This window comes from Mustelus asterias, chromosome 6 (assembly GCF_964213995.1).
Source record: "Mustelus asterias chromosome 6, sMusAst1.hap1.1, whole genome shotgun sequence".
NCBI lineage: Eukaryota > Metazoa > Chordata > Chondrichthyes > Carcharhiniformes > Triakidae > Mustelus > Mustelus asterias.
The window spans coordinates 35,220,264-35,236,312 of record NC_135806.1 but is presented as its reverse complement, the minus strand read 5'-3'; the positions used below and the strand labels follow the sequence as shown (position 1 = coordinate 35,236,312).

The 16,049-nt window shown below is 45.2% G+C and overlaps 1 protein-coding gene across 1 annotated transcript in view; it reads right to left on the bottom strand.

Moving 5' to 3' along the window:
• Positions 1-16,049, bottom strand: part of LOC144494647 (paladin-like) — a 240,313-nt gene that overhangs the window by 111,544 nt on the left and 112,720 nt on the right. The window contains exons 12-15 of the mRNA XM_078213851.1: positions 13,855-13,971; positions 12,561-12,725; positions 8,195-8,392; positions 3,201-3,341 (exon numbers count right to left, since the gene is read on the bottom strand). Coding sequence (XP_078069977.1) covers positions 3,201-3,341; positions 8,195-8,392; positions 12,561-12,725; positions 13,855-13,971 — 621 coding nt within the window. The remainder of the gene's footprint in view (positions 1-3,200; positions 3,342-8,194; positions 8,393-12,560; positions 12,726-13,854; positions 13,972-16,049) is intronic.

The following is a 16,049-nucleotide window of genomic DNA, read 5'->3' as shown; positions in this document are numbered from 1 at the left end:
CTGTGAAGCGGCGTGGACTCCGGATTCAACCTGCCAAACAGACAATCTCTATGGCATCGAGGTCCCGGTCTGTCACCATGCTAGGGAGTTGCGTGGTAACTTTGACGGTGCAAGGCACAGTTTACGAGCGTTTCAAGCTCCTAGTGTTGCCGTACCTTTGCGCGCCAATACTTCTCGGACTAAACTTCATGGTCCACTTGAGGAGTGTAACCCTACAGTACGGTGGGCCAATCCCTTCACTGTCAGTGGGAGAACAGCAGCCTCCAAATTGCCTGTAGCCTCTCGATGCTGAAGATCACCACACCCTCCCTGTTCCAGAATCTTGTGCCAGGCTGCAAGCCCATCGCGACTAAAAGTAGGCGTTACAGCGCTGAGGATCGGATCTTCATTCAATCTGAGGTTCAGCGGCTCCTCAAAGAAATGATCATACAACCCAGCGCTAGTCCGTGGAGGGCGCAGGTCGTGGTGGTCAAGAGCGGGAACAAACCCCGGATGGTCATTGACTACAGTCAGACCATTAATAGATACACGCAGCTGGATGCGTATCCCCTCCCGCGCATATCTGATATGGTCAATCAGATTGCGCAGTACCGGGTGTTCTCCACCATAGACCTCAAGTCTGCCTACCACCAACTCCCCATTCGCCCAGAGGACCGACAATACACGGCTTTTGAGGCGGATGGTCGCTTGTATCACTTTCTCAGGGTTCCCTTTGGTGTCACCAATGGGGTCTCGGTCTTCCAGCGTGCTATGGACCGAATGGTGGACCAAAACGGGCTGCGGGCTACCTTCCCGTACCTGGATAATGTCACCATCTGCGGCCATGACCAGCAGGACCACGACACGAATCTCCTGAATTTCCTACGCACTGCATCTCGCCTGAACCTGACCTACAACAGGGAGAAGTGTGTGTTTCGTACGTGCTGTTTAGCCATCCCAGGATACGTGGTGGAAAATGGGGTCATTGGCCCTGATCCAGACCGTATGCGCCCCCTTTCTGAACTTCCCTTGGCCGCTAGTGCAAAAGCACTGAGAAGATGCTTAGGCTTCTTCTCTTATTATGCGCAGTGGGTTCCCAATTACGCGGACAAAGCCCGTCCGCTCATTAAGTCCACGACTTTTCCCCTAACGCCAGAGGCCCGGTTGGCCTTTGATAAATTAAAAGCCGACATTGCGAAAGCTACGATGCACACTGTTGACGAGTCCATCCCCTTTCAGGTGGAGAGCGATGCATCTGATTTCGTCCTGGCCGCCACACTTAACCAGGCGGGCAGTCCCGTCGCATTTTTTTCCCGCACCCTCCAAGGCCCCGAAATCCGGCATTCAGCGGTGGAAAATGAGGCCCAGGCCATTGTGGAGGCCGTCAGGCACTGGCGCCATTACTTGGCGGGAAAACGGTTCATCCTGATCACGGACCAGCGGTCCGTGGCGTTCATGTTTAATAACACGCAGAGGGGCAAGATCAAGAATGACAAGATCTTGCGGTGGAGAATTGAACTCTCCACCTAGAACTACGACATCATGTACCGTCCAGGGAAACTCAATGAGCCCTCAGATGCCCTCTCGCGTGGAACATGCGCCAGTATACAGGAGGACCGTTTGCAGGCTCTCCATAATGACCTATGCCATCCTGGGGTCACTCGGCTCTACCACTTTATAAAAGCCCACAACCTGCCCTACTCGGTGGAGGACGTCAGGTCCGTAACAAGAAGCTGTCGGGTTCCTGGGAGAGGTATAAAGGTCCTTGTCTGGCTGGGTCCCCTCAGTCTGGGATCGTGTATATAATTATTGGCTGCTTCATTACAGTAAATAAAACCCTTTATTTCCCGAGCATCTAGCCTCGTGTATGATAACGCGCATCACTGTTGACACCAATCTGACCTATAATAGCCACAGTAAGAAGTTTAACAACACCAGGTTAAAGTCCAACAGGTTTATTTGGTTGCAAAAGCCACACAAGCGTTCGGAGCTCCAAGCCCCTTCTTCAGGTGAGTGGGAATTCTGTTCACAAACTGGGCATATAAAGACACAGACTCAATTTACATGAATAATGGTTGGAATGCGAATACTTACAGCTAATCAAGTCTTTAAGATACAAACAACGTGAGTGGAGAGAGCATCAAGACAGGCTAAAAAGATGTGTATTGTCTTCAGACAAGACAGCCAGTGAAACTCTGCAGGTACAGGCAGGCTGTGGGGGTTACAAATAGTGTGACATGAACCCAATATCCCGGTTGAGGCCGTCCTCGTGTGTGCAGAACTTGGCTATCAGTTTCTGCTCAGCGACTCTGCGCCGTCGTGTGTCGTGAAGGCCGCCTTGGAGAACGCTTACCCGAATATCAGAGGCCGAATGCCCGTGACCGCTAATTATTCATGTAAATTGAGTCTGTGTCTTTATATGCCCTGTTTGTGAACAGAATTCCCACTCACCTGAAGAAGGGGCTTGGAGCTCCGAAAGCTTGTGTGGCTTTTGCTACCAAATAAACCTGTTGGACTTTAACCTGGTGTTGTTAAACTTCTTACTGTGTTTACCCCAGTCCAACGCCGGCATCTCCACATCTATAATAGCCATCCAGACCCCCAAGGAGTCCAAGTTGCTGTGGCAATGTACACTTTTTGCAAGCATGTTGTCATCTGGCGGCTAGGGATAGCAATGGTGGATGCTCCAATTTCTTTTCAGCACACTGACGAGGAATCATACCCATTCTCACCACCTGCCATTGACATTTAGTTACAATATAAAAGCACCAATTCTTGGTCATCAAATGGGATTTGAACCCAGAATGTCTGGTTCAGAGGCAGGAACACTACCACCCTAGACCTCTATAGAAAAGATATTAAAGCAAAACAATTGAACATGAAATAAACTATTTTGTAAGGCCATTTTAACAGCAAATGTGATTTCGTGCCTCTCCATGATAGAACGGCTCACAGTATGTTGCTCTGTTCGGTTAAATTCTGTTTCTTTCGTTTATATGCACCACTTTTTTGTGTTTCTTTAAGTCAAACTACAGAAAATTCTAAATAAAAACAGCATTAGCTCAAATATATTGAATATCCAGGTGACAATGAAAGATGCAGCTGTCGTATGCATTGATGACACTTTCTATTTCCAAACAAGAATCTAAAAAAAAATATATAGATATATATATGTTAAACAGACAAATCTAAAAGTGCTCTGCAGGAATGCTCAAACTCACAATGATGTGCCAGGTCAGAAGCAGGCAAATGACCATGCCGACTGTGGTCCTTTCTTTGCCATTGTGACAGTTTAAGACAATGGCTGAGTTTTGATCTATGGTTAAATTTGATCTCACGACCTTAAGGAAGTCATCAAAATCCTGTAAATACAAAAAAAACTATCAAAGTGATAATCAGATAAATTAGATTTTATCTCATTTCAGGCCTTGTCTGAAATAGAAAGGGCATTGCAAGCCTGGATTTTAACTCCCAACAGGTCTCATGCAGATTCAGATGCTAAGGGATACATGGAACCCTCCGCTGACTAAGGAAGGTGAAAATGTTACTCTGGAGGGCACATCTGCTTAGGCTCCAGTCTATGTTACCTTACCCAGGCCATTTCCTCTACCCTATCCCCATAATCCCGCACATTTACCACGGCTATTCATCTAACCTACACATCAGACATCGTCAGCTGGCCCCTCAATGTGAATGGCACAAGGTTACCACTGGGGCCAGATTTAACCAGAGATTAATTCCTCCAGTAAGTGATGAGGAGAGGATTGAGGTGATATGGGGGAGGTCTAAGGTTTCCTTATGGGGCCCAGCAGAGCACTTCCTCTTATAGGCCCTGGAATTAAAATGGCCGTTGGGCTCGAATCTACATATTTAAAACTGAATCCTGCAGTCTTGTAATGAGTCAAAAAACCTGAATCAGGGGGTAAGTTTTTACCCTGATTTGAACTGCCTTCCTGCCCATACAGTTCCAGGAGGTAGAAGGGTTTAGAACCAGGCCTTAAAATTCCATAAACCAGAGAAGAATTGCCTGGGTGAAAACCAATTCTTACTGACAGCCAACATTTCTATGGCTTAATGGTAGGTCACTATGCAAATCTAATGGATTTGTCTGAGAGGCAAACACAGTAGCAATTCTTTTCTAGCCCTAGTTCAAAGTTGGTGAAACCAGAGTATTGTGAGATTTTTGCTTGAATGGCTGACCTTATGGACAGACTTAATTAATCACTCATGTTATTCTCTTTGCTTTGATTGGGCCTGCTTCCACTCAATTTGGGGGTATTGTATCCTGCACAACTCTTAAGGTTACGATTTAAAGGGAATATTTCAACCACACATGAAAGTTTGAAGGAAGTTTTGCAAAAGAATGGCACAGAGGGTCTGAACAGCAGCATGAGTGAGTGATACAACTCTCATGCTATCCCTTGAAGAAGTACAGAATCCCAACCCCTTAGATTCATAGAATCCCGACAGTGCAGAAGGAGGCCATTCAGCCCATCAAGTCTGCACTGACTTTCTCTGACAGAGTACCTTACCCAGGCCATTTCCTCTACCCTATCCCCATAATCCCGCACATTTACCACGGCTAATCATCTAACCTACACATCTTTGGATACTAAGGGGCAATTTAGCATGGCCAATCGACCTAACTTGCACATATTTGGACTGTGGAAGGAAACTGGAGCACCCACAAAACCCACTCAGACATGGGGAGAATGTGCAAACTCCACACAGTCACCCAAGGCCAGAATTGAACCCGGGTCCCTGGCGCTGTGAGGCAGCAATGCTAACCACTGTGCCATTGTGCAATGAAAGAAAGGCCACAAGCTGTCAATCTTGGATCAGTGATAGTTTTATTACCACTAATTCAGAAGGTTAGAGGCTCAAAACCCACTCCAATGACTCCAGTGCATAATCTAGGCTAACATTAGTGCAACACTGTCAAATATACCATTTTTTATATTAGATGCTAAACCATGGCTCCATCTACCTTCTCAGGTGGATGTAAATAATCCTATCATATCTTTCAGTATGTTACTGGATATGTGGATAGTGAGAGCCTTTTTCCTCGGATGGTGTTGGCTAGCACGAGGGGACATAGCTTTAAATTGAGGGGTGAGAGATATAGGACAGATGTTAGAGGTAGGTTCTTTACTCAGAGAGTAGTAAGGGCGTGGAATGCCCTGCCTGCAGCAGTGGTGGACTCGTCAATGTTGAGAGCATTCAAGTGGTTCTTGGATAAACATATGGATGATATTGGAATAGTGTAGATTAGAGGGGCTTTAGATTGGTAGCACTGGTCGGCGCAACATCGAGGGCCGAAGGGCCTGTACTGCGCTGTAATGTTCTATGTTCTATGTTCTATGTTACAGAACCTATGAGGGAGCGAGCTATCTTGCATCTGGTCCTGTGTAATGAGACAGGTAAAATTAATGATCTTCTTGTGAGGGATCCTCTTGGAATGAGTGATCACAATATGGTTGAATTTCTAATACAAATGGAGGGTGAGAAAGTAGGGTCCCAAACCAGTGTCCTCTGCTTGAACAGAGGGGAGTACAATAGAATGAGGGCAGAATTGGCTAATGTAGACTGGGAGCGCAGACTAGTTGGTAGGACAGCTGAGCAACAGTGGTGGATTTTTCAGGAGATTTTTCTCAGTACTCAGCAAAAATATATTCCTATGATAAAGAAGGAATGTAAGAAAAGGGATAACCAGCCGTGGATAACTAAGGAAATAAAGGAGTGTATTAAATTAAAAACCGATGCGTACAGAGTGGCCAAAACTAGTGGGGAATTAGAAGATTGGGAAAGCTTTAAGAAACAACAAAGAACTACTAAGAAAGCGATAAAGAAAGGAAAGATAGATTATGAAACTAAACTAGCACAAAATATAAAAACTGATAGTAAAAGTTCTTACAAATATATAAAAAGGAAAAGAGTAGCTAAAGTAAATGTTGGACCCTTAGAAGACGAGAAGGGGGATTTAATAATGGGAAACGAGGAAATGGCCGAGGCCTTAAACAAGTGTTTTGTGTCGGTCTTCACGGTAGAGGACACAAATAGCTTACCGAAAATTGATGTTCGTGGGACTGTAGGGGGTGAGGCCCTTAAAACGATTACTATTACTAAAGAGGTGGTGCTTGGTAGGCTAATGGGACTAAAGGTAGACAAGTTCCCGGGCCCGGATGGAATGCATCCCAGGGTACTGAAAGAAATGGCAGAAGTAATAGCGGATGCGTTGGTTGTAATTTATCAAAATTCGCTGGACTCTGGGGAAGTGCCAGCTGATTGGAAAACAGCTAATGTGATGCCACTGTTTAAAAAATGAGGTAGACAAAAGGCGGGTAACTACAGGCCAGTTAGCTTAACGTCCGTAGTTGGGAAATTGCTGGAATCCATCATTAAAGAAGAAATAACAGGACACCTGGAAAAAAATGGTTTGATCAAGCAGACGCAGCATGGATTCATGAAGGGAAAGTCATGTTTGACGAATTTACTGGATTTTTATGAAGATGTAATGAGTGCGGTTGACAGAGGGGAACCGGTGGATGTGGTGTTTTTGGATTTCCAGAAGGCGTTCGATAAGGTGCCTCACAAAAGGTGGCTGCAGAAGATTAGGGTACACGGAGTTGGGGGTAAAGTGTTAGCGTGGATTGAGGATTGGTTATCTAACAGGATGTGGAGATGCCGGCGTTGGACTGGGGTAAACACAGTAAGAAGTTTAACAACACCAGGTTAAAGTCCAACAGGTTTATTTGGTAGCAAAAGCCACACTTTTGCTACCAAATAAACCTGTTGGACTTTAACCTGGTGTTGTTAAACTTCTTACTGTATCTAACAGGAAGCAGAGAGTTGGAATAAATGGGTGCTTTTCTGGTTGGCAGTTGGTGACTAGTGGCGTGCCGCAGGGATCGGTGCTGGGGCCTCAACTGTTTACCATATACATAGACGATCTGGAGGAGGGGACCAAGTGTAGGGTAACAAAGTTTGCGGATGACACAAAGATGAGTGGGAAAGCGAATTGCGTGGAGGATGCGGAAAGTCTGCAGAGAGATTTGGATAGGCTAAGTGAGTGGGCGAGGATCTGGCAGATGGAGTATAACGTTGACAAGTGTGAGGTTATCCAATTTGGAAGGAATAATAGTAAAATGGACTATTATTTAAATGGTGAAAAATTACAACATGCTACTGTGCAGAGGGACCTGGGGGTCCTTGTGCATGAATCGCAAAAACTCAGTTTGCAGGTGCAGCAGGTGATCAAGAAGGCAAATGGAATGTTGGCCTTTATCGCGAAGGGGATGGAGTATAAAAGCAGGGAGGTCTTGCTGCAATTGTACAAGGTACTGGTGAGGCCGCAACTAGAGTACTGTGTACAATTTTGGTCCCCTTATTTGTGGAAGGATGTATTGGCCTTGGAGGGAGTACAGAGAAGGTTCACCAGGTTGATACCGGAGATGAGGGGGTTATCTTATGAGGAGAGATTGAGTAGATTGGGCTTGTACTTGCTGGAGTTTAGAAGGCTGAGGGGAGATCTTATAGAGACATATAAGATAATGAAGGGGCTAGACAGGGTAGAGGCAGAGAGATTCTTTCCACTTAGAAAGGAAACAAGAACTAGAGAACACAGCCTCAAAATAAGGGGGAGTCAGTTTAGGACAGAGTTGAGGAGGAACTTCTTCTCTCAGAGGGTAGTGAATCTCTGGAATTCTCTGCCCATTGAAGCAATGGAGGCTACCTCATTAAATATGTTTAAGTCACAGGTAGATAGTTTTCTGATCAATAAGGGAATTAAGGGTTATGGTGAGCGAGCGGGTAAGTGGAACTAAACCACTATCAGATCAGCCATGATCTTATTGAATGGCGGGGCAGGCTCGAGGGGCTAGATGGCCTACTCCTGCTCCTATTTCTTATGTTCAAAGAGTAGCGTCATTCTCCCCAATGTCTTGGCCAACATGTATCCCTCAACCAACAGCACTAAAATTATCTGATCAGTCATCCAGCACAGTTTGTGGGATCCTTCTGTGTGCATATTGGGTGCAGTGTTTCCTAGTACAACAGTGATTGCAATGCAAAAATATCTAATTGGTTGTGAAAATATTTGAGGCATGCTGAGGTTGCAAAGCACAAGTCTTCTCTTCTTTACTCTTTGGGAAAACAAAGATTAGCAACCGCAAACAGAATGAAAATCAACTAAGGTGAATAAGCCGCACAAATGTACCTCTTCTCTGGGAGCTGCACAGTCTGTTATTGGAATACGCTGATACTGCAGCTGAGGATACTGCATGGCTATCTGACAATAAACTTCCTGTAGAGTGCTGCAGGAGGTGAACTGCTTCATCTGCTTTGTTGCCTCATGCCATGTCTCTATGGCGTTCTTGGAGTTCAACACGTCCATTTTGGAAGCATCCTCAACTTCCTGCACCACACAAATGAGAAACAAGTTGAACTTGAAGCCTCAACCATCATAAGACAGAGGACAACTCCTTACTTGGAGCTCTTCATGACTTCTACAAGCAGCAGATTGCTTCTTTGATACCCAAGTCACAAAGTAAAGGAGTAGATTTTCAACTGGCCACCTGGGCCTAATCTTCATTTTGGCTCAGTGACCATTTGGTTTCAATGGAAAACAAATTTCAGCAGTTCTTAAAACTGTCAATCGATCTGCAATGATGATTTTGTCCAAACAGCAAGTTGCAAATCTGGACTTCAAAAGAAACACACACTGGGTGGAATTTTCTGGCCGTTCACACCGGCGAGATTTTTTAGTCCCACTGCAGTGAATGGAGATTTGGCTGGGCGTCAAATTCTTTGTCCTCACTTGCAGTAGCAGCAAGGCATGAATGGCCAGTGAGATTGTGGCCTTTATCAACATTATTAAAAGTTGTGCACCTGTTTTGAGGACCAAATGTAATATTTCCAAGTTTGCAGATGATACAAAGCTAGGCGGGAATGTCTGTTGTGAGGAAGATGCAAAGCAGCTAGAGGAGGAATTAGACAAACTTAGTGAGCGGGCAAGAACATGGCAGATGGAATATAATGTGGAAAGATACGAGATAATCAATTTTGGTAGAAGGAACAGATATGCAGAGTATTTCCTAAATGTTAAGAAATTAGGAACTATAGATGTACATAGGGACCTGGGTGGCCTTGTCCATATATCACTGAAAACTCGCATGCAAGTGCTGCAAGCTATTAGGAGACTAATGGAATGTTTGCCTTTATTGCAAGAGGATTTGAGTACAGGAGTAATGAGATATTGATTCAATTGTACAGAAGCTCGATTCAACCAAAGCTGGAGAGCTGTGTACAGTTTTGGTCCCCTTATCTCAGAAAGGATATTATTGCTCTATAGGAGTGTAAAGGAGGTTCACCAGACTTGTTCCGTGGATGGCGGGACTGTCTGAAGAGGGATTGGACAAACTGGGCCTGTATTCTTTGGATTTTTGAAGAATGAGAGGTGACCTCATTGAAACAAAGAACAAAGAACAAAGAAAAGTACAGCACAGGAACAGGCCCTTCGGCCCAAGTTTGTGCCGATACAGATGCCTCTCTAATCTAATATTTTCTTGCCTGTGTGTGGTCCATATCCCTATTTCCTGCCTATTCATGTATCTATCTAGTTGCCTCTTGAATCCCTACAGTACAAAGGGAGGCCATTTGGCCGATCGAGTCTGCACTGACCACAATCCCATCCAGGCCCCATCCCCATGCATTCACCCTAGCTAGTCCCCCAACACTAAGGGGCAACCCAGCATGGCCAATCAACCTAACCCGCACATCCTTGAAGTGGTTTCTCTTCAGCTTTCTCAAACCCCTGCACCCCCACCCCCAATCCACCCCCCACCCCCAATCCACCCCCCACCCACCCCCCACCCTCACCCCCAATCCACCCCTCACCCTGCACCCCCCACCCCCAATCCATCCCTCACCCTGCACCCCCCACCCTCACCCCCAATCCACCCCTTACCCTGCATCCCCCACCCCCAATCCACCCCTCACTCTGCACCCCCCACCCTCACCCCCAATCCACCCCTCACTCTGCACCCCCCACCCTCACCCCCAATCCACCCCTCACCCCCAATCCACCCCTCACCCTCAATCCACCCCTCACCCCAATCCATCCCTCACCCTGCACCCCCCAACCTTAGCCCAATCCACCCCTCACCCTGCACCCCCCACCCTCACCCTGCACCCCCCCACCCTCACCCCCAATCCGCCCCTCACCCTGCACCCCCAATCCACCCCTCACCCCCATCCACCCCTCACGCTCAATCCACCCCTCACCCCCAATCCATCCCTCACCCTGCACCCCCCACCCTTAGCCCAATCCACCCCTCACCTGGCACCCCCCCACCCTCACACCCAATCCACCTTTCACCCTGCACCCCCACCCTCAACCCCAATCCACCCCTCACCCTGTACCCCCCACCCTTAGCCCAATCCACCCCTCACCCTGCATCCCCACCCTTAGCCCAATCCACCCCTCACCCTGCACCTCCACCCTTAGCCCAATCCACCCCTCACCCTGCACCCCCACCCTTAGCCCAATCCACCTCCCGTCCTGCATCCCCACCCTCACCCCCAATCCACCCCCCCACCCTCACACCAATCCACCTCAACCCTCACTTCCACTCCCACACCCCCCCTTAACCCTCACCATATTTTACCCCATAATTGACCTCAGTGTCTTTCAGAAAGCGGACAGTAGATGAGGGTAACTCGCTGGCCTGATTAAGTATTTCGATCATTGTGACATAACCTGAACTCTAAGGTCTGCAAGTGTAATGGGCACCTTTACAAAATTTCACCTTTAGAAACCTACAAAATACTTATAGGAATAGGCAGGGTAGATGCTGGTAAGATGTTTCCCTTGGTTGGGGAGTTTAGAACCAGGTGACACAATTACAAAATAATGGGGTTGCCACTTAGGACCAAGACGAAGAGAAATTTCTTTCCACAGAATTCTCTACCTCAGAGGGCTGTGGAAGCTCAGTTATTGAATATTTATAAAGCAGAGATGGATATATTTCTGCTTAACAATAACATAAAGGGTTATGGTGATAGTGGGTCTAAACGGTATTCAAAAAGATGATCAGTCCAAATCATATTGAATAGTGGCACAGGCTCAATGGGCTGAATTGCATTTGTACTGAATGGCTTACTAGGCCATTTCAGAGGACGCTCACGAGTCAACTACGTTGCTATGCATCTGGACTCACATGTCGGCCAGACCAGGTAAAGATAGCAGACTTCTTTCCTGAACTAGATGGGCTTTTATAATAATCAATGATAGTTTCCAAGTCATCATTATTGGGACTAGATTTTATTCATTGAACTTGCCAGCTGCCATGGTGGAATTTGAACCTGTATCACCAGTGACATTACCACTACACCACCATCTCCCTGATGTGTGATGTGGCCATCATGGTTGAATAACTGGCATCTGTGTAAATATGAGTGAGGCTTGCAGCAATGCTGAATGTATGAGCGTGAAGATATAAACGGTAAGTTGTGAGTGATGATTAATGGAAATCTTTGGTAGGTTAGTGATGGAATTGTGGTTCATTGATCAGTGTGTGATGATAGTGGTGCAGTTGGCAGTATGTGGCATTTGAGGATGCATTTACTGACCTTCATCGCTTGTGTGATGTCATTGAATTTCTTGCGGCACTAGATTCAGGTCCAGGCTGAACTCCCAGTATTGACCACCAGAGATATCTGGTCCCATTGCCTTATGTCTGTTGAGGTCCACCTACTCCATACTCCTCTGCACCTCCAAAACCAAAGAATTCAGTGCAACTCAGATAACCTTGGAGCTTGCTGTCTGGCTTGCTGTCTGTCATGCTGCACTATTCTGTGTCTTTCCCAGGTCAAACTCATTTTTAAAATGCCTCCCAACACTGCCCGAGGCAACATGCATCTCCCCTTTAAATGTTGCAGGTTGGCTTTAAATAGTACAGACTAACTTGAATTCATGCTGGCCTCTCACGATTTTATGGCGCCTGCTCAATCATGTGACTACTCAACAGCACATTTAGTATGGATTGCACACTACAATCATTTAAAAGAGCAGGCTGTAAAAGTTTGTGCTTGGCTGCATTGGACGCAATGGGTGGTGTGGGGTTAGTCACATGTGATTCCTCCACCTATTTTCAGGTCCTACATAAAATTATTTTATTTTATGGCCTATGATTCTGCTGCTAGCATGGAGCCTCATTAGTCAGCAGAGTAGAGCTTTATTATCCTAGGCATCATGGGGTGGTTGTGAAGTGTGCTGATCTGGGCAGGTAGCATCTTGTCGGCTGCATTAAGTTTTAGTGATTGGAAATGGTGCAGAATAGAATCATAGGGTCTATTACTGGTATTCACGGGACTCAGTTATAGAAAAGGTAACCAGTCTTGTTAATGAATGTGTGGAATGAAATTAAGGATATCCAATGTAAGCAAATCTAACTTTTATCTGAAAGCTGTTTATAAGCAGCAGCGTCTCAATGTAGCCAACCTGCTTTTGGAGGTATTAATATGAAAAAACACCATTTACTTAGTAAGTAAAAACAATTTGTATGCACCTCTAGTTGTCCTACTGTTGCAGCTGGAATGATGATCTCCTGTTGGAGGTTGTTGGCCTCCCTGAGTGAGTAGGTTTTGCCATCTCCTTCCAGTACTGCCTCCTCTCGCAGGTTCAGACACAAAACTCTGGTAAACTTCCTGCGATCATCTGACAGGTAAGACAGAATATGTGCCAATCCCTGTAATCAAAATTATTTTATTTTCAAGTCTCAGGTTACTCTGTTCTCCGACTTATCTTAGCATAAGTGCCTCAGTATTTCAAAGTTTAAAGTTTATTTATTAGTCACAAGTAAGGCTTACATTAACACTGCAATGAAGTTACTGTGAAATTCCCCTAGTCACCACAGTCCAGCACCTTTTCAGGTCAATGCACCTAACCAGCACGTCTTTTCAGAATGTGGGAGGAAACCAGAGTACCCGGAGGAATCCCACACAGACACAGGGAGAACGTGCAAACTCCACACAGACAGTGACCCTAGCCAGGAATCGAATCCAGGTTCCTGGTGCTGTGAAACAGCAGTGCTAACCACTGTGCTACCGTGTGCCCCAGTTTTCTTGTTATTTAGCATTCAACCCACAATTAAGTCCTTAAGCTCCCAGAAACAAATGTCCTCCAATGTATAGAGGATTTGGCAATCAGTCTATAAGGAGTAGCCCATGAGTATCTAAAATGACCAATATTTAGAAGACCTACCCACTGGTAGAGGAGCTGTTAAAGGGCATTACCCACTAATATGTAAATTAACTATCCACCCATATATCGAGGGCAGTCCATACTGGTGTGTAGAGAAACTGTTCATTAATATATATGGGGTATTAACTGCTAGAATACAGAATTAAACAACACACTGGTGTTCATCAAGATATAGAGGAGACATCCACAATTATATAGCAGAGCTGCTAACCAGTATTTAGAGGACATTTCAGTCAATAGATAAGCAACACTGCTGACAGGTACTTAGAGGAGCCTTTGGCCATTACATATTAAATCTGTCCAGCTGTAGCCAGATAAGCTCTCTACCACAATAGAGTCCACAAATTTATTCAGGGGTTAAAGACTAGTATTTGAAGGAGTTTCAACCCGAATGCAAATCTACCACCAGTAAATCAACCTACCACAATTTTATATATTGCAACAAGCGCCATTCAAGGGAGCAGCTGATAGTATATAGAGATTTTGCCTGAGCATACAATATATACAGGATTGTGGAGGAATTTATAAAGGAGCTGTAGAACAGAGCTTTCAATTAGTCTAATGAGGCTGTTCTACTGAATCTGAATCATGGTGAAAAGAATGGCACTGCTGACCTCTGGATTGGGTTGTGCCATTCCACACACAGGCATTTTGGAAACTTTCCTGTAGTTTGCCACTTTCATCTGTTTTAGACTGCTCATTTCATCAAGATCCAGGGACTCGTCAGCAAGCTGCAGGGGAGAAGCAGAAAGTTGATTAAGGGTAATGGTGAGCGGGTGAGTAAGTGGAGCTGAGTCCACAAAAAGATCAGCCATGATCTTGTTGAATGGTGGACCAGGCTCCAGGGGCCAAATGGCCTATTCCTGCTCCTAGTTCTTATGTTCTATTCATGAACAAAGAGAACAAAGTTCCAGCACAGGAACAGTCCCTTCGGTCCTCCAAGCCCATGCCAATCATGATGCCCTAACTAAACTAAAAAAAAACCTTCTGCCCTTACTTGGTTCATATCCCTCTATTCCCTTCCTATTCATCTACTCATCCAGATGCCTCTTAAATGTTGCTAGTGTGTCTGCTTCCACCACCTCCTCTGGCAGTGCGTTGCAGGCACCCACCACTCTCTGCATGAAAACCTTCCCCCGCACATCTCCCTTAAACATTCCCCCTCTCATCTTAAACCTTTTCCCCTTGTAATTGACACTTCCACCCTTGGAAAAAGCCTCTGACTATCCACCCTGTCTATGCCTCTCATAATTTTGTAGACCTCTATCAGGTCTCCCCTCAGCCTCTGTCTTTCCAAGTGAAAAAGATTCTAGTTTATTCAACCTCTCCTCATAGCCAATGCCCTCGAGACCAGACAACATCCTGGTGAACCTTCTTTGCACTCTCTCCGATGCTTTCACACCCTTCTTGTAGTGTGGTGACCAGAACTGCACACAATACTCCAAGGTTTTATATGGCTGCAACATGAGTTGCCAACTCTTGTATTCAATGCCCCGGCCGATGAAGGCAAGCATGCTACATGCTTTCTTAAGCACCTTGGCAACCTGTGTTACCACCTTTAGAGAACTGTGGACCTGCACGCCCAGGTTAATGTTCCTAAGGGTTCTGCCTTAAATTCACAGCTAAATGTGATCCTCCAAAATGCATCCAAATGCATTCATACGTTTGAATCATTCAGAGTGACCAAAGCACAACTGTTTTTCAGGTATTGTTAGGAATTTTATAAGATAATTATCTTTTGAGTGTTTTCTGTTACCATATTGGAAAATGGTGGGTGACAATGTGGAAAGATCTACATTTAGGCATTAGTGGTAAGTTTGGAGTGCATCATGCAACACTGATCCAATTCTTCAATGTATTGCTCATGATCTCTACTATGCAGTGCATTTCCAATGTCAAACAACAACAATAACTTGAATTGAGTTAGCTCCTTTAGCATTGATTTAGCTCCTTTGTCACAGCAAAATATCCCATGTATTTCATATGAGCACTATCAGACAAAATTTGGCACCCAACTATCAAAGGAGGTAAAGACAGAAAATCAAAAGCTTGGCATAAAGATAGGTCTTCAAGATCATCTAAAGTGGGAAGAGAAAGATGTGTAAAAGTTTAAATAGAGAATTCCAAAGGTAAGGGCCTAAACAATTGAGGGCGCAGCTGACAATGGAGAGACAAAGGGAATTGGGATGTGCAAGAGACCAGAATTGGAGAAACAAAAGAGTTCTTAGAAAGTTGAAGGAGATTACAGATATTAAGCAGATGTGGGACCGCAAAAATTTTATGTTTGAGGCATTGCTCAACCAGGAGCCAATGTAGGTGAGGATGGGTGAATGAGACTTGGTGCAAGTTAAGATATAAGCAGCAAAGTTTGGATAAATTGAAGTTCATGGACAATGGAAAATGAAAGGCTTAACCAAGAGGGCATTGAATGAGTTGAGTATGGAGATGACAGCAGCATGATAAGGATTTCAAGGGTATGGGTTAGCAATGCCTCAGCCAATCAGAGATAATTTGCCAGGCCTTTTCTCATATAGTATACATTTTTGTGATTGTTTGAAATTTGGCATTCTTGCACTTGTCCTGATGAATGCAAGATGAAAAACTTCAGCAACATGTCTCTCTCTTCACCAGTATTCAAGGTTAGTGCTACCAAACAACTAAGCAGGAAGCAGGCAGTGTTGCTGATGGAGACAACATAAGGTTGCACTTTCAGGTCAAATATAACACAAATATTGTGAACAGTCTCCTAGCTACTGAATGCATTCCTCTCCCTAGCAGCAGTCTGAAGTTGATCTACAAGAGAGTCAGT